Source organism: Pituophis catenifer, unplaced genomic scaffold (assembly GCF_029215685.1).
Source record: "Pituophis catenifer annectens isolate HBS135680 unplaced genomic scaffold, rPitCat1.0.hap2 SCAF_2, whole genome shotgun sequence".
NCBI classification, from domain to species: Eukaryota; Metazoa; Chordata; class Lepidosauria; order Squamata; family Colubridae; genus Pituophis; species Pituophis catenifer.
The window spans coordinates 39,575,281-39,598,718 of record NW_027256882.1 but is presented as its reverse complement, the minus strand read 5'-3'; the positions used below and the strand labels follow the sequence as shown (position 1 = coordinate 39,598,718).

General features: G+C 42.6%; 1 protein-coding gene across 1 annotated transcript in view; it reads right to left on the bottom strand.

The window, feature by feature from the left end:
- The window catches only part of LOC139309390 (cholinesterase-like), a 47,336-nt gene extending 24,509 nt beyond the window's left edge, over positions 1-22,827 (bottom strand). Inside the window, exons 1-4 of the mRNA XM_070933453.1 lie at positions 22,812-22,827; positions 14,936-16,454; positions 13,783-13,937; positions 6,985-7,033 (exon numbers count right to left, since the gene is read on the bottom strand). Coding sequence (XP_070789554.1) covers positions 6,999-7,033; positions 13,783-13,937; positions 14,936-16,454; positions 22,812-22,827 — 1,725 coding nt within the window. The 3' untranslated portion in view covers positions 6,985-6,998. The remainder of the gene's footprint in view (positions 1-6,984; positions 7,034-13,782; positions 13,938-14,935; positions 16,455-22,811) is intronic.
- Positions 22,828-23,438: the final 611 nt, after the last annotated feature.

Genomic DNA, 23,438 nt, shown 5'->3' with positions numbered 1-23,438 from the left:
GTATAATGATCCCAACTTCCTGTCCCTTGAGTTGTCTCTGCCCCCTCTATGTTCTCTAAAGTTTGGAGAATTTCTGTGTCTATATCTGTCAATGGATGATTGTCTATCGTGATATCTGTTTCTTGTGTCATGTCTTTGTCTTTCTCTAGGAGGTTTTGGACAATCTCTCCTATAATGTTCCTTAGATCCACAGTTATAACATTCTATTGTGTCCTGATGTCTGTCTTGGAATACTACTCTTTTGATCTGTCTATGTTCTTTGTGTGTACTGTAGCGGCTTCTTCTCAAATTATCTTCAGCAATTAATCTATTTGATAAACTCTCTATAGATAGATAGCCTAAGTTAATTGTATCTAGATGTGATATGAAGTTGTCCCATGATGGGTCTAATGAATTAATAATAACACTTTTCATTGTCTGGTCAGATATTATTTCTCCCCTTAAATGAAGTTCTGCTCTAGTTGTGTTCAATAATAGTAAATGTTCACTTATGGTAGTCCCAGGTTTTATCCTGGCTGAGAAAAAGTTTTTAGACATTCTAGTTGTGGTTGCCACACTTTCACTATGAAACAATTTAAACATACAATGAATTATTTCAGAGACAGTTAGATTATGCTTAATACTATGATAAATAGCAGGTGATATACTAGAGATTAATAAATAAAATGCTCTGTGATGTAGGCAGTCCAATTTCAATGTCCATGGTTTTTTAGGAGGGTTAGTTATAAAAAATAATAAATTTTCTTTTAAGAAAACAACCTGGAGTTGCTGACTCCATTCCTGTAAGTTAACACCGTCTATTCTCAATTTTGGAAAATCATTAGCCAAATTTCCAATGTTATTTGCTGCATTACTTACAACTGGAGGCTGTCCATGGTCCTGTATATGTTGATAATTGCAGAATGGTCTAGGGATACTCGCGATTAGTCTGAATGGTTCCCTCTGATCTTTATTATCTCTATGTTCGTCTGGGCGTATTTGCGCATGCGCGTAGATCATTTTGTTCCTGAAGCTGTCGGGGGAGGTTCTCGCTGCTGCAGCTCCCTCGCAGTGCTCTTCCTCTGATGACTCGCTCTCTGGCTCGACTTTAGGTGTCCAGGTGTGGATCGGGGCTTGCTTCTTTTCATCGTAGCTGTCTCGGTTGAGTTTTCTGGCTCCCGGAAGGGTCTGCGGTGTGGGCGAGTACTTGCAAGGCTCTCTGGGTTCGGGCGTTAGCGCTCTCGTCGATCGATTCAGAGTGGATGGAAGCAGGAACGCTTGTTCGTTTGCTTCTGTATCTTTGTCTTTGGATTGTGCAGTTTGTCCTTTCTTTGTTATTTGATTTACAGTCTTTGGTACTTTCGTTGATTTCTTTGAGATTTTTAGATTCGGGCCGAAGGCTGCAAAGAGTGTTTTCATAGCTGTTTCGATTTGTAGTTTGGTTGATGTTTCTTCGGTGTCTGTATCAGATTCTTCTGATGAATAGAATTTTTCTTTTTTATTTCTTATGCTGTGTAGAGCTTTTCGTGCCAGCCATTTTGAACTCTGCTTTCTGATTGGTTCTGAGTCAGCCATTTTGGCAGGCTGACAAAACCAAGATGGCTGCCATTCAAAATTTTGTGCGGGACCGTTAGTCTTTCTTTTAGTTATATTTTCATTTATAGGTAATTCGCTTACCATTTTGTGATCTTTAGGTTTGGTGTGTTGATGTGGTTTTCTCTCGCTGCTCTGCTATCTTTTATGATGTCTTGGAGGTTCGCGATGAGATTTTTGTCGTCTTTTTGGCTTTTCAGCAGTCTTAGTATTTCTAATCTGAGTGTGTTGTTTTCTGTTTCGCTCGCTTCTTGGTCGTCGGGTTCATCGATTACCTCTTCGTCGTCTGTAGTGAAGTTTTCAGGTTCTTTTGTCATTTTTATTGTAGATTCATCGATCATTTCTTGATCTGTTTCCATTTCTTTGTTGTGTGCCCTGGTGTTGGGTCTTTCTCTTTTGTTTCTGGAGTTTTCTTTCTTTGGCATGTCTGTTTCTTATTGAGTCAGCCAACCATCCTCTGCTACCAGATTGTTGCCGTACTTCGAGGATCAGACTCAGTAATAGGTTCAGACTTCTTATATTCAAACAGAAGATAATTTATTTACAGAAGGCATTCTTTATTCACAGAGTGATTGCAGAAAGAAGCAAGGAGATAAGATGTGCATCACTTTTTATACCAAGGAGGCGGGATTAGAAGCGGGGAGTGGTTAATGAGGAATACATTAGGAAGAGGAGAATAAGTTAACCCTTGACATTCCATGGATACATATATCTTTCATTTAAGAATGAGGCATTTACACATGACATTTTCGGCCGCAACAGCCTCCTGCAGCCCTCTGTCAGCAAAAACAGAGTTCCATTTTCACTGGCAGAGGAACTGCAGGCTGGTCCATTTCCAAGGCAGCCCCGCAGGCCACATTTAAGTACCCTGTGGGCTGGATCCAGCCTGTGGGCCTTGAGTTTGACACCCCTGAGCTAGGGGATTCTGCAGTCAAAAACCCATGTGGCTTCCACTTCATTGGCAATGTAGAAGGTTCTGAAGACCAGGTCATTCTCCCTGATAGACAATTCTTAAGCTCTTTCAAGATTTAAAGGACACTATTCTGCCCCCCTCCCCTCGCCAGCTACATTAATTTCCAACTTATTTAATTACATGAAGACATTTGTAATTGGTCGGTTGGGAAAATAGTCTGGACATAATTTACTTGGTCAGTAAAGCATTTGATAAAGTAGACCACAGCCTACATCTAGGTAAGATAGAAAAATGTGGGATAGACAGCATCACCACCACCAGAGGGCTTCGTAACTGGCTGACCAATCATACTCAACACACAGTCCTCAATGGAACTATATTTACATGGAGGGAAGTGCAAAGTGGGTTATTCTGAAGGTTTGCAAAGGTCACCGCTGCAAATCATCAGTATTTCTTCTGCAAAAGGTGCTGTTGCAGGTAGTCCTCAACGTACAACAGTTCCTATACTGAATGTTCAAAGTTAACAACAGCACTGAAAAATGTGATTTATGACTTGTTTTTCCCAGTTGCAACCTTTGCAGCATCCCCATGATCATGTGATCAAAATTCAGGTGTTTGACAACTGGTTCATATTTATGACGGTTGCTGTGTCCCAAGGGCATATGATCATTTTTTGTGAATTTCTGATAGGCAAAGTCAATAAGGAAGCCAGATTCACTTAACAACCAAGTTACTAACTTATCAACTGCAGTGATTCACTTAACAACTGAGACAAGAAAAGTTGTAAAATGAGGCAAAACTCACTTAACAACATCTCGCTTAACAACAGAAAGTTTGAGCTCAATTATGGTCATAAGTCAAGGACTACCTGTACTTCGAGATTGTATCTGGCTTTAATTACAAGTGTATATTAAGCAGCTGCTGCAGTATATTCACCAAAGCTGCTGTCCTTGATATCCATGCTCTTAAAATCAAATTTTTATCAATGTCACCTTCGTGCCAGATTAAAGGTTCAGCCTCAGATAATGGTGTGCAGGCAAAATCCAACAACCAGTCTGATGGATCCATTACCACTGTTGCCTCACACTGCTAGCTGCAGAACAGCTGAGCAGTACGCTAGGCATTGTAACTCAGCTCTGCATTCAACCAGGTTACAAAATTTTCAACCAACTCACAAGATTTAACAATTGGCTCCAGTGGTGGATTCCTCGCAGTTCGGCCTGGTTTGGCTGAGCCGGTAGCAGTGACGACATGACGTCACCGAACTGGTTCTCTTTGGGCCCTCCCGCCCGCCTCCGTGTTATTCCTATCTTATATTTCTTTATTTTTAGCCCAGCTGATAGGTGCGGCAGAGTGGATTGCCACACCTCAGCTGGGAATATTGCTAACGTGCTTGCGCAGAGTGCAAGTTTGGCGCACATGCGAACAAAGCGAGCATGCATGCGGCAATCGCACGCAAAGTACGTGCACGAAGAGAACCGGTAGTAAAGCCGGTTAGAACTAGCCACTGATTGGCTCTCATGGAACCAGACAAATTGACTCCAGCACACCACTAGCCTCAGATTTCCAGTACAAATCACCACAATTAAGACAACCAGATTACTCCAGCTCCTCCTTCAATCAAATCCTTTTAAAACAAAGGGAAGTATACAACAGACGTCTGTGAACTAAGTATCCCAAAACAACTGGAGCACCACTTGAACACCATTGGCATTGACAAATTCACCATCAGTCAATTGCAAAATGCAGCTTTACTTGGAACAGCTTCCATCCTGCGATGATATCTGTAACATCGTCAAACATCCAGTTCTGCAAATCCCAGGCCCTTGGTAAGGACTCGATAGGTAGACAAAAATGCCAAACCCAGTCTGAACATCTGGCTGACTGTGCAATGATCAATAATCAATAATAATCAATAATAATAACAACAACAATATCAGGTGATGCATGAATTGAAGAGATCATTGTATCATCATTTTGAGTTTTGAGTTTTGCCCCATTTTAAGAGGTTCTTTTTGAGGGAGCGGGATTAATTAAAAGGCTGTCTCAAATCAAGATATAACAAATTATTCCAAGAAATTTATTATTTTAACAGCAAAAGTGATGTGGGTTTTATTTCTTTCCTTATTTGTCTCCCAAGTTCCCACCAGTCAGTTTCTGAAAGGACAATGGATGCTTTTGGAAGGTTCTCTGGTGCAGCTTGTCATCATTTGCCCAGGCTTCGATTGATTCCTGAGAGAAATAAGCACACACCCATTATTCTGAAGCCAACAAAACGGTAGCTAGGTTTTCAAATGGTGCCTTTGAGATATGGATGCCATTTTCAAAGAGGTTCAACCTATGTGGCAGCCCTTCATAGTAGGCCAGTTCAAGACACAGGCAAAGCAGAGATTCTAGGATGCTCTTCTCTGTAGTAAGGTAGAATAAGATAATTTTATTTATCTTTGTTTATTACATGTATCTTGCCTTTATTATTTTTACAAATAACCTAATGTGGAGAACATACCCCACACACCTTCCTCCTCCTAATTTCCCCAAAACAACAATCCTGTGAGGTGAGTTGGGCTGAGACAGAGTGACTAGCCAAAAATCAGCCTATTTATTATAAGGGGAACACAGAATGCCTTAAATGGATTTTTGAGATTAGGGCACCAAACTAAATGTTATCAGACTGTGAGTTCTAATCCTACCTTTTTGGCTTTCATGGCTAAGGTAGGATTAGAACTCACAGTCTCCTGATGTCTAGCCTGATGTCTTAATCTTAATCTTAAAAGTCCACCTAAGATGCTCTGTATTCCTCTTATACTAAACATGGAGGGGTTTGTGGCATCAAATGCAGGACCCAAAGCACGCAATCAAGGTTCGCTGCAGTATTTACTGTTAATTTACTCCAGTGTGCACTGGAGAAATTCCCTTGAGAAAATAGTGGGAGGAACTCTTGCAGAGAAAAGGATGCTGTCAGGCTTGTCCTAGCTTGGATGTTTAGGAAAGAAAGACCCTCAAATCCATTTGTAGCAAAAGGGATACTTTTACTAAAGTCAAGTGGTTACAGAGCAAGAAAAGTTGGATCTGAGTACTCCTGTGCAAAGCCTGCCTTTTCCCCTTCTCCCAGGTCCTCCCATCTTGACCAGTTTTAAGACTCCAGTAATATTAGGAGTTTTGGTAACAGTGTTAAGGTTTGGTGGAGTTTCACATTCCATTCCATTCTCATGCTCATGTTGTTGGATCAACCAGTCTGTTCCAGATTGACACCTCTGGTTTCTGTCATCCTGTCATCTCCCTTCCCTACGTCCCCATTCTCCCTCTCCCCGCATTTTATGGCACGATGCCAGCGAAATAGGCTGAGGACATTATTTATTTATTTGTTTGTTTGTTTGTCAAACATGTACAAGATAACAAGTATAGGTATGAACATAAACATGAACAAAGGAAGTAAATACAGATAAATAGGGACAATAAGACAGGGATGGTAGGCACACTGGTGCACTTATGCACGCCCCCTTTACGGACATCTTAAGAATGGGGCGAGATCCACAGTAGACAGTTTAAGGTTGAAGCTGTGAGGGTTAGAGGCTATAACAACAGAGTCAAGTAGTGCATTCCAGGCGTTGACCACTCTGTTGCTGAAGTCGTATTTTCTGCAATCGAGTTTGGAGCGGTTTACCTTGTGTTTGTATCGATTGTTTGCCCGTGTATTATTGTGGTTGAAGCTGAAGAAGTCGTTGACAGGTAAGATGTTGTAGCAGACAATTTTGTGTACTGTGCTTAGATCATAGCCCAGGTGGCGCAGTTCCAGATTGTCCAAGCCCAAAATTTCAAGTCTGGTGGCATATGGAATTCTATTGTGAGTAGAGGACATTATGATGGCAGACCTGACAAATTCACTCATATTTATACATTTCAAAATGGAGGGGGATTTATATGCATGCATATACATTGGTAATTAATAATCTAACTGCTCTCAAATTCCTTTCTGCCCTTCTGTTATCTAGAGAGGACAATGGTCTTCATTAGAAGAAATATTTGCATCTTGAGATTCAGAAGTGCCTATGGGAATGTTCTGATAATGTTTATCACTGAGCTACAAGGACACATTCCTAATGTCTCCATTTGTCTATTAAATAGTTCCATTCATATGAAAACTGATTTCCGCCACAGGCTGAATTTCATTCTCATGCTTTCTCTTTCTCAGCACTGCGTAACCTTCTCTGTAAGTTACTCTTGGTGGCTCATTCCTTCCTTCCCTATGCCCAAGATCTGTATTTGTTTATGCTGAGATCGAGAGGTTTCTCCAGGTTCCTCTTCCACAAAGGCCATTGGCATCAGCTTGGAGAGCTTCCATTTCACACAGTGAAGCTGAGCCACAAAAGTGCTACTTAAAAATGGTTTGAAATGCTGATGTGAAATTACTATTTAGAAAGAAGTCTAGTCCCCTTCTGAAATCATCCATCTTGATCCCAATTGCCAGCCATTACTACAACCAAGCACTGAATTCCTACCTGCTGTCTTCTTCCTAGTCCGATGAAACAGAATCACCTTTGGACTGCTCTGCAGAACAAATAAAAACAAAATATCAAGATAAGGTGTACATCTTATCACTAAAGAATCTGAATCTAGAAGTAGGATTCTAAGGATTCCATGATGCATGGCAATAATATATATATGTTAAATATATATCAAAATATTATTGTTTGTCACATTGACAGCCAGATGTTTAGACTTGATCTGACATTTTTTGTCCACCTACTCTGTCCTTCCCAAAAAGCTGGGATGGCAGATATTTTTTGATGGTATTAAAGTTATCATTGCAGGATGTAAGCTATTCCAAATAAAGTTGCCTTTTGCCATTGAATGAGAGGGATTTTGTCAATGACGATGGTGGTCAAGAAGTGATCCAAATGTTTAGGGATTCATTATTGTTGTTGTTGTTGTTGTTATCTTTATGTAAGCAACTAAGGCTTACTTAAAGGACATTACTAGAGACTCAACTCTTGGGATGTCATGAAATATGCTTGCTCTACAAAATTTATCACTAATATTACAAAATTGCCCAGTGTAAAATCAAGTGAGTATGTTTCAGCAAAGAGTGGCAATAAAATCAATTTTTAGAGTTTGCTCTATGAGTGAGATGGGTGATCTCTATATTTCATATATAAATGATTTTTAAAAATGTTATGTTGATGGATCTAGCCCAATAACTCACAGTACAAAGTAATTGTTTCTGCTAACCTTTTTATTTATAGGCTTACAATATGGCTTAGGCCCAAGCATACATTAGTAACTGACCTTTGTCCTTCCTTTGCAGGTACACATCTGGAACTGCCTCGTGCCCATGTGGGCAGTCTTATATACCCAGGGGGAGGAGTAAAGGTAAGGTGGGGTCAAGGGGGTGATGGGTATTGGGGTGATGTTAACCCTTGCTGGACCATAAACTAGTAGGAACAAGTGTGGGTTAGACATTTTATCTGACAAAACCCCCTCTAAATGTCTAACTGCTGGTGGGTCTATGACTTTCACACATGTATATATATACACACACATACGTACATGATTTAATATATAACATAATTTTGACATAAGATATGTGTGCTGTTTATGTTGTAACGGCTTAGTGAGTATATCTGCTGTTAGTTCCTCGGTGTCACAGTGGATGGCCTTGATGAAACCGATCTCTGAGAGTTGTCTGACGTGCTTACATTTTATGTCTATGTGGCGTGACCTTTGGCCAACGGCATCGGCTTTTGATATCTCGATGGCAGCTTTATTGTCCTCGTGGATGATTATGGGGTACGATGGTTCTATCCAGATGTAGCTGAATAGGTCATCGAACCAAGTTAACTTGTTGGCGGCCTTGGACATGCAAACAAACTCTGCCTTGATGGTGGATGTGGCCGCTAGTTTCTGTTTACCTGTGTACCAATGTATGGGGCAGCCGTTGAGGTAGAAAACGTATCCAGAGGTACTCTTCCTGCTCTTGATGTCTCCTGCCCAATCGGCATCTGCGTAGCACAATAGTTTGGGTTCAGTGGATGAGTCAGGTTCGAGGCATAGGTAGACATCAGCACTGTATTTTAGATACCTGAGTACCTTTTTGATGGCATCCCAGTGGTATGTAGTGGGTTGACTGACATGCCTGGATAATAGGTTGACAGCTAATGCGATATTGGGTCTTGTCCAGTTAGCTATATACAATTATGATCCTATGGTGGACCTGTACAATTTGTTGTCTGTGAAGGGCTCCACTTCATTATACATGTTCTTTAGGAAATCCGGCTGCATGGGGATTTCACTGGGTTTGGCTTCTGACATGTTGCATCTGTGTAGCAACTCTACTATCTTCTCCTTTTGGGAGAGTCTGAAACCTTTACTTGTTCTGATTATGTGAACTCCTAAGTATTTGTCTACTGTTCCCAGTGATTTAAGTGAAAAGTGTTTTCTTAGTTCTGTGGCAAAGCTATTGCATTTGGTCTTCTAATATGTCGTCTACATAAACGAGGACACTTTCAATTGAGTCATTTTCTCTTTTTATGAAAAAGCACTTGTCTGCTGATGTGCTATAAAGCCCATTGAGTTGAGGACTCTGGCTAGGTAGTCATACCACTTTTTGCCGGACTGTCTGAGTCCGTATAAGCTTTTGTTTAAGAGCCATGTGTTACCTTCTTCATCATCTATTCCCGGTGGGGCCCTGACATAAATTCTTTTGTCTAGTTCAGCATGCAGGTATGCTGTTTCTACATTGAATTGATATACCCCTAGCCCCAGGACGGAAGCTATCACTAGGGCACTCTTGACACTCTCAGCCCTGACTGTGGGAGAATAGGTGTCTGTGTAGTCGTCGGGGTATTTTTGAGCAAAGCCCTGGGCTACCAGTCTTGCTTTGTACAGTGCCTTGTTATCCTCTAGGTTTTTGATCTTGTATACCCACTTGGTCCCAATTGGTTTTTTATTTTCTGGTACCGTGGCTGGTGTGTATCCTTATAGGTCTTTGAGGCTCCTCATCTCCTTTGCCATAGCCTGTTCCCATTTTTCTCTCTCTTCTTGGGGAAGCTTTAGTATGTCTTCATATGAGCTGGGAGTAGTGTTGCTCGTCTGTATGGACATGATGTAGTCCTTGGACCTCCTTGGCGTTTTGTTTCTGTTTGTTCTGACCGGTCTGTCAGGTGGCGTGTCTGTATCATGTAGGCACTTGGCTTTTTTATCTGTGAGTTTGTCAAGACTGAGTGTGGGGTGCCCTTCCTTCTATTCCCCAATTTTGACGCCATGGTGTTTGGATCCATGAGCTCTGAGTTCACTGGTTTTGTTTGTGTCCTGGTCTCTTTCTCTTTGTCTGCATTTGGGTATGTTCCCCCCAAAGAAAATGTCATTGGAATGTAATTTTGACCAGTTGGAATGTTCATGGAAATCTGCAGACTGTGACACCACGAATTTGTTGTTGATGTCTATAAATCTGTAGCCTTTTGTCCCTGGTTCATACCCCATGAATCTTAGTCTCTTGGAGACCTTGTCTCCTTTTCTTCTTAAATGTCTGGGAATATGAACATTTGCTGGGACACCAAACACGTGTAGGTGGTTTAGGTTGGGCTTCCTTTGGTACATCATCTCATAGGGTGTTTTGTTGATTATGCTGGACCACAGCCTGATTAAGGTATAATTTGAATAATGGAGGGCTTCTGACCAGAAGGTTTGGCCCATGCCTGCATCCTCTAGGATGCATCTCATCATGGTTTGGAGCATGCCATTTTTACATTCCACCACTCCGTTCTGGAAGGCAGAAAAGGGTGAAGAAGTGGAGTGTAATATGCCGCATTCCTTCAGCCATTTTGAAAAGTCTCTGGCCATGAATTCAGAACTGCAGTCCATCATTACCTGTTTGACCCTTGTATTATGTTGAACCTCTACCCTTTTATAGAATTCCTTGAACCTTTGGAATGCCTCCTTTTTGTGTTTAAGTGTGTATACGAAACCATAGCGGCTATAGTTGTCTAAAATGGTTAGGAAAAACCTCTCCTTGTACCTGATGGATGGCTTTAGTGGTCCTACCGGGTCCATGTGTATTAATTGAAAAGTGGAGTCAGTGGTTCGCCCTGATTTCTTTGGCCTTGGCTTAACCTTGATTTTTGAACATTTACAGACAGAAAACTCGAGATAGTTTTCACAATTCTTTACTTTCAAACCTTCAGTACATTCAAACATTTTTTCACAACTGGGAACCCTATGTGGCCTAGTCTTCTATGGAGGAGATGAGCACAATTGTCATGAATGGGCTTCCCCATGGAGATTGTGTCTCTACCGGGTGATTTGCATTTGGTGGTTTCCTGGTTGATCCCCTCTGCTCCTCCTTTTTCTATTTCCTCACCAGCTATGTTTACATTTACACACCTTTGATCACCCTCATTAGGTATGAAGTATGGTAGGCCACCATGTATTGTTATTTCTCCAATGTTTTCTCTTTTACTGGACATGTATGCCCTGCCTTCCCTGAATATCACCTCGGTGTCTGTGTCGCGGGTTAATTGTGTGGTGGCTAATACGTTGTATGGTATTTCTGGTACAAACAGCACCCCCTCTATTTCTCCTATCCCTGGGATGTGCACGCTCCCCTTTCCCATTACTCTGGTGCTGCTCTGGTTGGCCACTTTTATTTCAAAGTCCACTTTGATGAAGGAGATGAATAATTTGGCATTGTATGTGGTGTGGTTGGTGGCTCCTGAGTCTATGAGCCACACATTCTCCCTTACTTCCTGACTGAGAGTTGATTCCCCGTATCTGAAACTGTATATGGATCCCGTGTTGCTGTCCCGGGAGCTATCTCTGCGCTCACTGCTTCATCTGGGGTTGGGGGATCACCCGCGCCCTCGTTCCTTGATGGGTCTGTGGTCCGGTGAGCGCCTCCCCTGGTATCTTTTCCCGGATTCAGGGCTCTCTCTACGTTCATTGTACCCCCTGTCTCTGTTATTTCTGGGGCAATCCCTTTTGAAATGGTTCCTGGAACTGCATGAGAAACATTCTGGGATACTATTTATTCTGTCCTGGAACTCAACTCTTTTTACTGGTCTGGGGTCCCTTCTTGATAGGTGGCGGTCCCTTCTTAAATTATCCTCAGCAATTAAACGGTTGGTGAGAGTATCTAATGACATGTGCCCTATGCTGAGGCTGTCTAACTGTGTGACAAAATTGTCCCAGCTGGAATCAAGCGAGTTTATAATTATACTCATCATGCTTTCCTCTGTGATGGCCTCCCCTCTCTGTAGCAATTCAGCCCTGGTGGCATTGAGTTTTAATAAGTGTTCACTCATGGGCACCCCTGGTCTGAGTCTGGCAGAGTGAAATTCTCTTGATATTCTTGTAGTGGTGGCTCTGCTCCTGCTGTAGAATAAACCATAAAGTTTCTGCATAACTTTGTATACAGTCAGGTGACTGCTTATACTGGGGTACATGGTGGGTGAGATACTCGCTAACAACAAACAGAATGCTTTATGGTGCATACAGTCTATTTCAAATGACCATGGTTTCTTGGGTGGTTTGGAAATTAAAAAAAGTACATTTTCCCTCATAAATACTATTTGGAGTTGTTGGCTCCACTCTAGGAGGTTTTTTCCATCTAATTGGAGCTTTGGGAAATTATTTGGTAAGGTCCCTGAATTGTGGGAATTATTACTTACAAAAGGTCCATGGTCCTGGATGTGAGAGAATTTACAATAAGGCGTTGGTATACTTGCAGCTAGGTTGAAAAATAGGCAGTCATTTTTTTTTTCTTCACTCTCAGCAAGGGAAGACTGAGCATGCTCGAAGCTCATTCTCTGCTGGAAGTCACCGGGTGAGGAGCTCACGGCCGTGGCTCCTGGAGCTAGGCCCAGGCCTGCCAGGGGAAGTTTAGACTCACCCCTGGGAGCCCGGGACTAGACAGCAGAAGCTTGGAATTGGTCCTGGGTTTCTGAATCATCGGCGAGCGTCAGCAGGAGGCCCGAGATCTCGCAGTCGTCAGGTGGGGCCTCCAGGAGATCGGCTGGTCGGTGAGTGCAGCGGTTGACTCCGGTCCATAGAAGTTGGTCGTATGTCGAGGAGGGAAGCCAGGCGGAGGCTGCAGTGCTGGTGAGTAGTTTGCTTGTCCTTTGGGCCTTGGCTCTTGCATTGGTGGCTATGCTGCCAGTTGGTTCACAGTGCGCCACGATGCCATTGTGTCGGTAGCAGGTGGGAGTGTCTTGCTGGTGGCTGGAGTTGTGCTACCTTGGGGTGTTGCTGTGTCAGCGTGTGTTAGAGCATTCCCTCTGGTTACGGGTGTCCATTCAGTGTGCAGAGGGAATGTAGGCGGCCTGTAAGCAGGGCCGAATGCCGCAGTGAGGGTCTCGATGACCTTTTCTATTTTGAGCTCGGTAGCCGAGCTCCTATTGGCTTGATTCCATCCCTCTTCATTATTTTTAGATGGTCCCTTATTTATTTTGGGTTCAGGGCCCGTTCACGCCAAAGAATTTGAATGCAGGCCTCCCATTGGTTGCTGGCCATTCAAAGATGGCCACTGTGAAAAAGGCGCAAAAATGGATTCGGCTGGGTCTGGGGTGCCTGGTTGAGGTGGCCCCTCTCTTACCGGAGTGGTGATTCCTTGCATTGATTCCGGGACTCCGATCGCTGCTCCACGGTTCTTGAGTAGACTCTGGAGGATCGTGATGAGGTCTTCGTTAGTGGCAGGCATTTCCATTATTTTTAGTATGACTAGCCTGAGGTCATCTCTCTCTTGCGATGCGTCCTTTTGATTATCATTTGCTGCTTCTCGTTGTTTCTCATTCCTGGATAGTGTGTCCAGATCGATGGTCTGTTCATTCTCTGTCGGGGTAGCTCTTGGCATGGCACCTCCGGGTGTCAGTTGTGCAGCCATTTGTCTGGTAAAAGCTCTGGTATTTATTCTGTTCTTCTTTGCAGAATATACAGCTTGTTCAGACATTATTTGGAGTTATGGGCAACCATCTTCTGCTACCATTCTGTTAGGTTGATGGATCTAGCCCAATAACTCACAGTACAAAGTAATTGTTTCTGCTAACCTGTTTATTTATAGGCTTACAATATGTCTTCAAACGTACAATACGAACTTCCCTCGTGCCCATGTGGGCAGTCTTATATACCCAGGGGGAGGAGTAAAGGTAAGGTGGGGTCAAGGAGGTGATGGGTATTGGGGTGGTATTAACCCTTGCTGGACCATAGACTAGTAGGAGTAAGTGTGGGTTAGACATTTTATCTGACAAAAAATATCTTTTTCATCAACCATACTCCCTTCCAAAGGCAGAACTAATAGCCTAACTTACGTGTCTCTTCAGTCTTTGAAAAAAGGCTCTTTAAAAAATCACAGTGCTCTATCACCCTTTCCTGGAATGGCTCAGTATTAAGAAGGAAGAAATTCTGCTCTGTGGCATTATAGAGTGGCCACTTATCCTTGCTGGCTGCTGACCCAGTGGGATTCCTAAGGAGGAAGAAAAGGACATTGATGGAAACTAATCAAGGGGAGAACCAACCTAGAAATAAGGAGAAATTTCCTGACAGAGAGAACAATTGATCACTGGACCAGCTTGCCTTCAGAAGCTATGAATGCTTCATCGCTGGAGGTTTTTAAGAAGAGATTGGGCAACCACTTGTCCAGAGTAGAATAGGGTCTCCTGCTTGATCAGGGGGTTGGACTAGAAGACCTCCAAGGTCCCTTCCAACTCTGTTATTCTGATGTAGCTCTTTTCCAAAGAGACTGGTTTTGACTTGAGAAACTACAACCAAGGGGAACTCCCAAAGGGGACTTTGAGGAAGAGGTGGAGTTTGGCTTGGTGAAATCTCTTGTGTCTCCTCTTTGCTGATCCAAACCTAGGTCAGCTCCTCATAGACTCTTGGATCTCAATCCATCCTCCCATTCCTCACATCCTGGGCACCCTCCATCCTGTGAGTTTCCCCTTCACTACTTACTCCCTTGAAAGCCTTTGCTCGTTCTCTTAATGGTAGAGTAATGCTCTGTTTCTTATCTCCCTTTTGCCTTCTTTATTCCACTTGGAGAAATAATGTACCCTGGAATATGTGTGATACCACTGAACTCATAAAAGAACAATTATCTATAAGTGACATTATTAAGAATACTTTAAAAATTAAGGGCTGTTTCCAGTATAGTAGTCCTTGACTTATAACTATTCATTTAACGTCCATTCAAGGTTACAATGGCACTGAAAAAAGTGAGTTACAACTGGTTCTTGCACTTATGATTCACTTAACAACTGTCTTGCTTAGCAACAGAAATTCTAGTCCCAACTGTGGTTGTAAATCATGAGCTACTTGTATTAACACAACCTGTAAACATACGCAAAAGAATAGCATGCATTACTTTATGGCTTCATTCCTTTAGATATAAAGTGTATTTGTTGAATGGAAAGGCTTTCTTTGGATTTAAAATACAAATTTATAGAAATAAAGTGAACCACTTACCCAGTTCTGGCAAACTCTGCCCAGTAGTGCATCATCTTACGGCTCAGTCTGGCTTCAGCCTCTGTGTATGTTCGATTGAAAGGCAGCGTTGATTCAAGAATTCCAAAAACAAAAGGAACTTCATCACTATGAGATGCCCCAATCCATTCAGGCCAAACTGACCATGAAGGGCGATGTGTGAATAAATAGGCATATACAGGATTCCCACTTTTCCTGATATTTCCTGCAGCTTCCCTCATTGGGCATGCAAATATCCGATCTGTATAGAAGTGGGACAGAGCAGAGCGATATTTTGCTGGGCCGTGATTTCCTTCACTGTACTTCAGTGCAATAGTCCGAATAAAATCTTCAGTTGCATTTGGCACCAACAGCTGTATCCCTTTCAGAAGCTGCTCCCAATTGATGAGATTGTGGGTGGTGTTAGGGAAAACAGTGTGGACGTATGTGGCCGCTTCATCAGAGGTTTCACCTATGAGGACAGGTTTGGCCTGAAATTGCCCCTCCTCCATGAGCTTTTCTGGATCACCAAGCACAAACTCCCCATCTATGATTGGCTTGAAGGGAAAATTTGCAAAGAGGCCTTTGAAGGACATAGCTATTTCATGCCGAATAAGTTCAGAAACATTTTTTGTTTGCAGACAATGCTCTATGATATTATTGTCCTCGGAGCAACCTAGCAGATGAACAAATTCCAGAGATAACAGTTTGGCTTCCTCACGAGACCTCAAAGCCCAATAGGCATTGGCTGTTCCACTCTGGATCACCACTTGGGCAAAAAGGTCCTGGCTTTTTGGTGCAAGAAGATGGAAATTCACAGAAGATCCTCCAGCACTCTGGCCCAAAATGGTCACCCGAGAAGGATCTCCCCCAAAGGCAGCTGCATTCTCTTTTACCCACTTCAGGGCCAGCTGTTGGTCCCATAAGCCTAGGTTCCCTGGAGCAGCTGGTGGCAAGTACAGAAAGCCCAGGGCTCCCAAGCGATAATTGATGGTGACCACAATGATGTTCTCAGCAGCAGACAAGGATGCCCCATTGAACATGTCCATAGAAGATGTGCCGAATGCATAACTCCCTCCATGTATCCAGACCAAAACAGGGACTGGGGAAGAAGGTTGTGGGTGTGGTACCCAGATGTTGAGGGAAAGACAATCTTCTGACAGTGGTGTTTTAGGAGACCATATATCTGCTTCAGGCACATCCCGGAAAATAAATTGAGGGCAGGAATTGCCAAAACTGGTGGCTTCCAGTGTTTGCTTCCATGGCTGATGTGGAAGAGGTTTCTGGAAACGCAACTTCCCCAGGGGAGGCTCAGCATAAGGAATGCCTAGATAGGCTGTCAGAGACCCAAGGCCAGCCAGGACCTGCTTGCCCTTAATAGGGCCACTGCTGGTTATGACCACTGTGTCCCCATTAGAAGCAGAACTGGAGGCTAATGCAAAGGGAAGGAGGAGGAGGAGGCAGCACAAGAGAGACGGGCATAGCAGACAAGGCATTGCAACAGTAGGACGAGTCGGTGGACCTGGAAAGAGTTACAACCAATATGAGATTATTCCAATACTGTATAAACCCATTTTATGCCAATTCATGAATACTTTATTGTGATGGTGGGGCTCCTTTTTTGCTGAGGACACCAATGGTGAGCAGGGAATGATTTAGTCAACTTTGCCCTTCTCCATGATGTATCTCCAATGTTCTAGAAGAACCACTTAGAACTCTTGATTACTGATCCCCTTGCTCAGCGAATGGACAGTTTTACACTGAATTGCTAGTAGATCTTCTCCAGGGTTCCCAATATAGTGTTGTTAGATATTATCTGTGTTCTAACTTTCTAACTTATTCCAGAATCCTATTCTGGAACTGTGTGTACTAAGCCCTATCTTGTAAATTATGGTTAAGATATAATTGAAATAAATAACAATGTAAAATTACCGCAAATCAACATTTTTACTGCTCCAATCTTGTTTTAAATCCACCGACCATGTCAAGCCAGAAGAGTCACCGAAACCTAGGATTATGAAGGTAAGTGTGCCCTCTTTTGGGAATGTTGTGCAATAAAATTCCTGAGAAATTCCTGAGAAAAACCGGTTATGCTAAGAATGGCAAAAAGCAAAATTGTAAAGCATCAGAAAAAAAATGGAGAGCTAATGTATAAAAGGCTATAAATCAGTGTTTCTCAATCTTAGCAACTTTAAGATCTGTGGAATTCAAATGCAAGAATTTTGGGAGTTAAAGGCCACACATCTTAAAGTCGCCAAGGTTGAGAAATAATGTTATAAAAAGTCAGGTACAACTGAAAAGATAAAGAGCACACTTTCAACTTTTCCTCTGAACCCTCTAACTCAGGTTTTCTAATCAGCATGGGATTTCCTATTTTCTTTCACACAAAGGCTAGCCTCAGAAATATAGTTTAGAACAAATACATTCCCCTAATCCAGGAGTGCCAACTCACTACCAGGCCTTGAGCCTTTTGGAACTGGGCCATGGAGGTGGCAGGTGAGTGTGTGAGCATGCACCCATCCCCACTCACGTAAGCAGCATGTCCTGAAAGCAAATAATAGATACCTAATGACTCTAAAAATGTAGGACAGACAGCATCACCACCAGATAGATTTGGAATTGGTTGACTAACTGCAATCAGCAGGTATCATAAACAGTTGTGGGAGCTAGGCAATGGTGGGTTTCAAAATGTTTTATACCGGTTCTGTGGGTGTGGCATGGCGTGGTGGGAGTGGCAGGGGAGGATACAGTGGTGGGTTGCTACCGGTTCGCACCGGTTCACAAGAACCAGTAGTAAAACTTTGTAGTAGTTTGGAGAACCGGTAATAACATTGGCTGGCCACACACCCGAACCGGTCCCTGGCCTGGTTGCCGCTCGCTTACCCCGCCCACCTCATCAGAGGCTCTTTTTAAAAAACATTTAAAAGCAGTTTTTCTACAACCTCTTCAGCCAAAGAGATTGTAGGGGGAAAAAAATGCCTTTAAAAGCCTCTGGCGATCCCAGCTGAGTTGCCTGATCATCAGAGCTTCTAAAAGCTTTTTTTTCTGCAATCTCTTAAGGTTGTAGAAAAAATGCTTTTAAAAGTAAAAAAAAAAAGTTGGCCACGCCCACCCAGTCACATTACCCCCCACCAAGCCATGCCCACAAAATAAGCCACGCCCACAGAACCAGTAGTAAAAATTTTTAGAACCCACCCCTGGAGGATACTGTAAAATCTCCATTCCCAACCCACTCCAGAGGAAGGTTACTGCAAAATCACCATTTCCTCCTGATCAGCTGGGACTCGGGAGGCAGAGAATAGATGGGGGCAGGGACAGTCAGAGGTGATATTTACCAGTTCTCCGAACTACTCAAAATTTCTGCTACCGGTTCTCCAGAATTGGTCAGAACCTGCTGAAACCCACTTCTGGTGCTAGGTATGTCTAGTGGCTAGCCTATTAAAAAGAAGGATTAGAGGGGACATGATAGCTGTCTTCCAATACTTTAGAGATTGTCACAAAGAAAAGGGAATTGACTCATTCTCTAGGGCACCAGAGGGTAAGGGAAGAAGTAAAAGGTGGAAGCTTTTTCAATAGAGTAGAGTGGAGTGGAATGGAATAGAATAGAATAAACAGAGTTGGAAGGGACCTTGGAGGTCTTCTAAACCAATCCCGTGTCAGCCCTGAAGCCATTTTGGGAGCATCTTCAGGGCTGCCACAACGAGGCTGTTTGGAGCTGTGGGAATGTGAAGGGGGAGATAGCTGGAGGAAAATGTAGCTATGTAGCCAAAATAACATTCTTTCCTGTCGGAGCCAAGGATGTCTTCACCAGGTGTTTGGAAGGTGTGGACTGAAGCCAGCTGGATTGAACACCGTGGTCTGATTGGACCATGTGATGGACGTGTGATCTGGGGGCAAGAACTTTGGATTTTGATTTGGGTGGGGAAAACCTCAGGTCCTTCAGAGTCGGGTTTTCCCCAGATGTGCCAATATGACATTCCTAATAAATTCGTACTTTGAAGAACCTCCAGGCCTCAGAGTTTTGATTGCATTGGGCTTGTTACTTGGAACCCTGACACTCTGCTCAGGCAGGAAATTCTATACCATTTTGGACAAATGGTTCTCCAATCTCTTCTTAAAAACTTCCAGTGTTGGAACATTCACTTCTGGACGCAAGTTGTTCCACTGATTAATTGTTCTGTCAGGAAATTTCTCCTTAGTTCTAGGTTGCTTGGTAGTGCTCAATTTACAACCACAACTGAGATCAGAATTGCAGTTGTGAGTTGTTGTGGTCATTAAGCGAGATGCCCATGTGACTGCTTTGCTCAACAATCACATTCCTAAAAGTCTATGGAGATTCCCAGTCATCCAGGTCATGGTTCTCCCAAAGGTGCTTTTTCAGGAGGCAACTGGACTTCCTTGTTTTTTCTTTGAAGACATTTTGCTTCTCATCCGACAAGCTTCTTCAGCAATCTTCCAGCAATCTTCCATTCCCCACCATCCACTCTGAGATGAAGAAGCTTCTTGGATGAGAAGCGAAACGTCTTCAAAGAGAAAACAAGAAAGTCCAGTTGCCTCCTGAAAAAGCACCTTTGAGTCAATCTCATTCCTAGCATTTGCAAGTGGGATGCCTCAGAGGATGGGGCAGGCCCTGGGAGGCCCAGTGCAGACCAAGCATGAGCTGAAGAGGTGCTGCAATGCAGTATATAGCACAAGCCGCCCCAGTCTGGCCTTGCAGTGCAGCGCTTTCGGTGGAAGTACTGGGCCTAGCCCTGAAGTAGAAGCCTGGAGCCTTCAGCAGTCTCAGTCAACTGCCATCATCCAGACCTCAATCTCAGCCCTAGTGCCACCATTGCTTCTAAGGAGCGCTGTCTAATTTTACATATCCGCCTATTTTTCTCTTATCGAGGCCACCAAGCAGAGCAGTCCATGTCCTTAGGGCCTTCTGCAGTCTCAGCCTGCTGCCACTACCCAGGCCCCAACATTAGTCCTAGCATCACCATTGCCCCTCAGAAATGCCAGCTCGCATTGTTCTCCAAGGCGTCTGACCATTGGGGAATAGCGTGTTTGCCCCCATCACCCAGCGCTCCCAAGAATATGCCACACATAGTTTACCTTCAGGTGTTTTTCTCTTGCTGTTGAGAGGCTCACGTGGCCTATCCAATGCAAGTCCTGGTTGCACCAGGCCTCCTTTCTCAAAGCTGCCTTGGAGCCAATTCCAACAGGGCTTTGAAAGCATCAGATAGGCCTGCATGGGCATCTCAATAGCAGGAGCAAAGTGCCTGGAGTGTCCAGCAGATCTTGGGGAGGGCTGGGCGGTGGGGACAATCACATAGTTTTCCAAAGCTCATGTGCCTTGGAGAAGGGCATTATTGCCTCTGCTTTATGCTGCCTGCCTTCAAGGGCCCAACATTTTATAACACAATGGCAGGGATGCTGCAAAATTGTAACTCTGACCAGAATAACAGTTGGAAGGGACCTTCGAGTATTCTAGTCCAACCCCCTGCTCAAGAAAGAAATCCTACTGAAGGGACATAATAATAGTAGAATAGGTAGAATTACTGGGACATAATAATAACTTGCTATTTCACTTCTGTAAGAATTGCTTTGTTCCTGTAAAAATTAGAATTGCCTCTGCCATTTGCTTCTACTAGTGATCTAACTTTGGTTATCTTGCTTTTGTGTACAACTCAGTACCTGGTGTGGGGTATGTCATGGCCTGGCAGGGTTACATCAGGCAAATACCTGTGTTGCTAAGCATCCAGCCCCTCTGTTGCTAAGCACTCACCCCCCCAGTTCCTTGCTGCACAGCCAATGTAGGGCTACAAGGAAGCCATGGGCCAGGGGGCCAGAATTGGGTACTAAGCTGATGTCTCTGAAGGTATAAAAGGACACTATACCTTCCGCAAGGTATGGAATAGTCTACCCAGCTCTTTGCTTTGATCAAAAATAAAATCTAATATTTTTTTCAAGCCTCTTCTTGGGTCTCTCTCTTTGGCATTCTGGTGAGTCAAATACATTTTGGGACCTTACACTATAACTTTTCAGACAAATGGTTGTCCAATCTCATCTAATAAACCTCCATTGTCGGAGCACCCACAACTTCTGGAGCAAGTCATTCCACTGATTAATTCTAACTGTTAGGAAATTTCTCCTTTGTTCTAAGTAGTTGTAGGCAGCACGAGTCATAACTCCCTTTGACCATCGCCTTCATAATTGCAAATGGTTACTGAGTAACTGATGGTTAAGGGAGGTCATATGAACCAGCAAAGACTTTGTGACAAACCTAACTTACTAGTTTATAGTATGCTCTTTTCTTATTACTACAAATATTAGAAATGTATCAAGACAATTTAATTATAACCCATCTCATTACCACTTGATTAAATGGCAACTGATTTTTAAATGATAAAAGGTTATTAAATCTTGAAATCTAATCATGGAATAATAATAATAATAATAATACAGCTGTGATTTCACATTGTGGAGAAATAATAATAATAATAATAATAATAATAATAATAATAATAATAATAATAATGTTTCAAAATGCAACAAACAAAGAATGATTAACAGCTGGCCGAACATACTTGATAATAAAAGATCCAGAAAAGGGCACAGAACCAAGCAACTATCGCCCAATTACTTCTCTGCCAACAATATTCAAACTTTTTACAAGAGTACTGGCAAATTCAATATTCAATCATCTGATGGAAAACAGTTTGTATCTAGTAGAACAAAAAGAAAATGACAAAAATTCAAGAGGAACAAAAGATCAGCTGCTCATTGACAAAATGGTACTAAAAATGCAAAACGAAGAAGAACAAATTTAAATAAGGCGTGAATAGATTACAAGAAAGCATTTGACACATTACCCCACAGCTGGATTAACGCCTGTCTGGAAAACTTTGGAATCAGCAAAAATATTTGTACATTTTTGAAAGCAAACTGGAAAACAGTTCTAACAGCAAATGGGGAGAACATTGGCAAAGTCAATATCAGACAAGGAATCTTCCAAGGGGACTCACTTTCGCCACTACTGTTCAACATCACATTAATTCCACTGACAATAATCCTACGAAACACAAAACTGGGCTACCAAATCTCAAGCCAACATGGCAGGATAAACCATCTACTATACATGGATGACTTAAAACTGTATGCAAAAAGCCCCACTGAACTTGAATCAATACTCAACACAGTAATATCGCTGTATGAGACGCCAGAGTCGAAGAAAAAGAACTGGAAAAAATCATGAAATATCGCGACCTGGCCATCGAAACTACACAGCTATAGATGAAACATGTAACAGTGATACCCATTGTCATCGGGGCACTTGGTACCATGTCCAAGAATTTTACAAAACACATCAAGAAATTGCAGCTTCCTGCAATAACACCAGCAGAACTGCAAAAAACTGTGCTACTCGGAACATCATACATTTTAAGAAGATACTTGGTTGATACTTAGGACGCTGGCAGCAACCCGTATCAACCATTAGCACCAGTCAATTGTATTTGTGACACATTTTTAAATGTTCAGTTGACTGAATTTCATGTTTAATGAATAAAAGAGATAATAATAATAATAGACAAATTCACCATCAGTCAATTGCAAAAGACAGCTTTACTCGAAGCAGCTGACATCCTGTGACGATACCTCTAACATCATAAAACATCAGTATTTGCCTATCCCAGGTCCTTAGGAAGGACGTGATAAGTGGACAAAAATGCCAAATCCAGTCTGAACATCTGGCTAACTATGTGATGAACTAGTAGTAAAAAGTGTCTAATCCGGCCTAAACATTCACCTGACTATGCTTTGAGCCATATTATATTAAATAATACATTTCGTTCAAGCCATAATTCAGTTAGTGAGTCTTAGGCAAAAAGGTACTTACAGAAGACATTAATCATGTTGGCTTTTAGACTGTCAATGGCAATGCTTGGAAGAAGATTTAATGATGCTACAACATTAGCAGCTACGTAAAGTGCTCAAAACACTGTGATTCACAAGTTGAGAGGATGCATTGGAGAATGCTTTTATACTCTAACCTTCTCGCCTACACTTTTATCCTCCCCGCCCATTCTAATTATACATAAAACAATGAACAAGGAAATAAATTCTTTTGCACTAACACCCATGAGTAGGCCACGTGAAAAGAACATATCCAATGGTGGGAATCAAATAATTTAACAACTGATTTTCTGCCCTAATGACTAGCTGGGTAGGCATGGCTCGGTGGTCATGTGACCATGTGGGCATGGCCAACTCAACATCACTCATATCGATGGGCACTTCACCTTAGCTGTTACAATGTAATAAGGATTAACCAGAGAGGCAGTTTCTGTAAGCAGGGCAATAAAGATTAGGCTAGAAACAACACCAGAATGTTTCCTTCCTGCCTTCCTTACAGGATTAGCCATGTAAAGTGGAAAAAACAAAATAAGATTTCTTCCAACAACCGGTTATCTGAACTTCTTAGAAAGTTAGCAACCGGTTCTCTCGAATAGGTGCGAACTGGCTG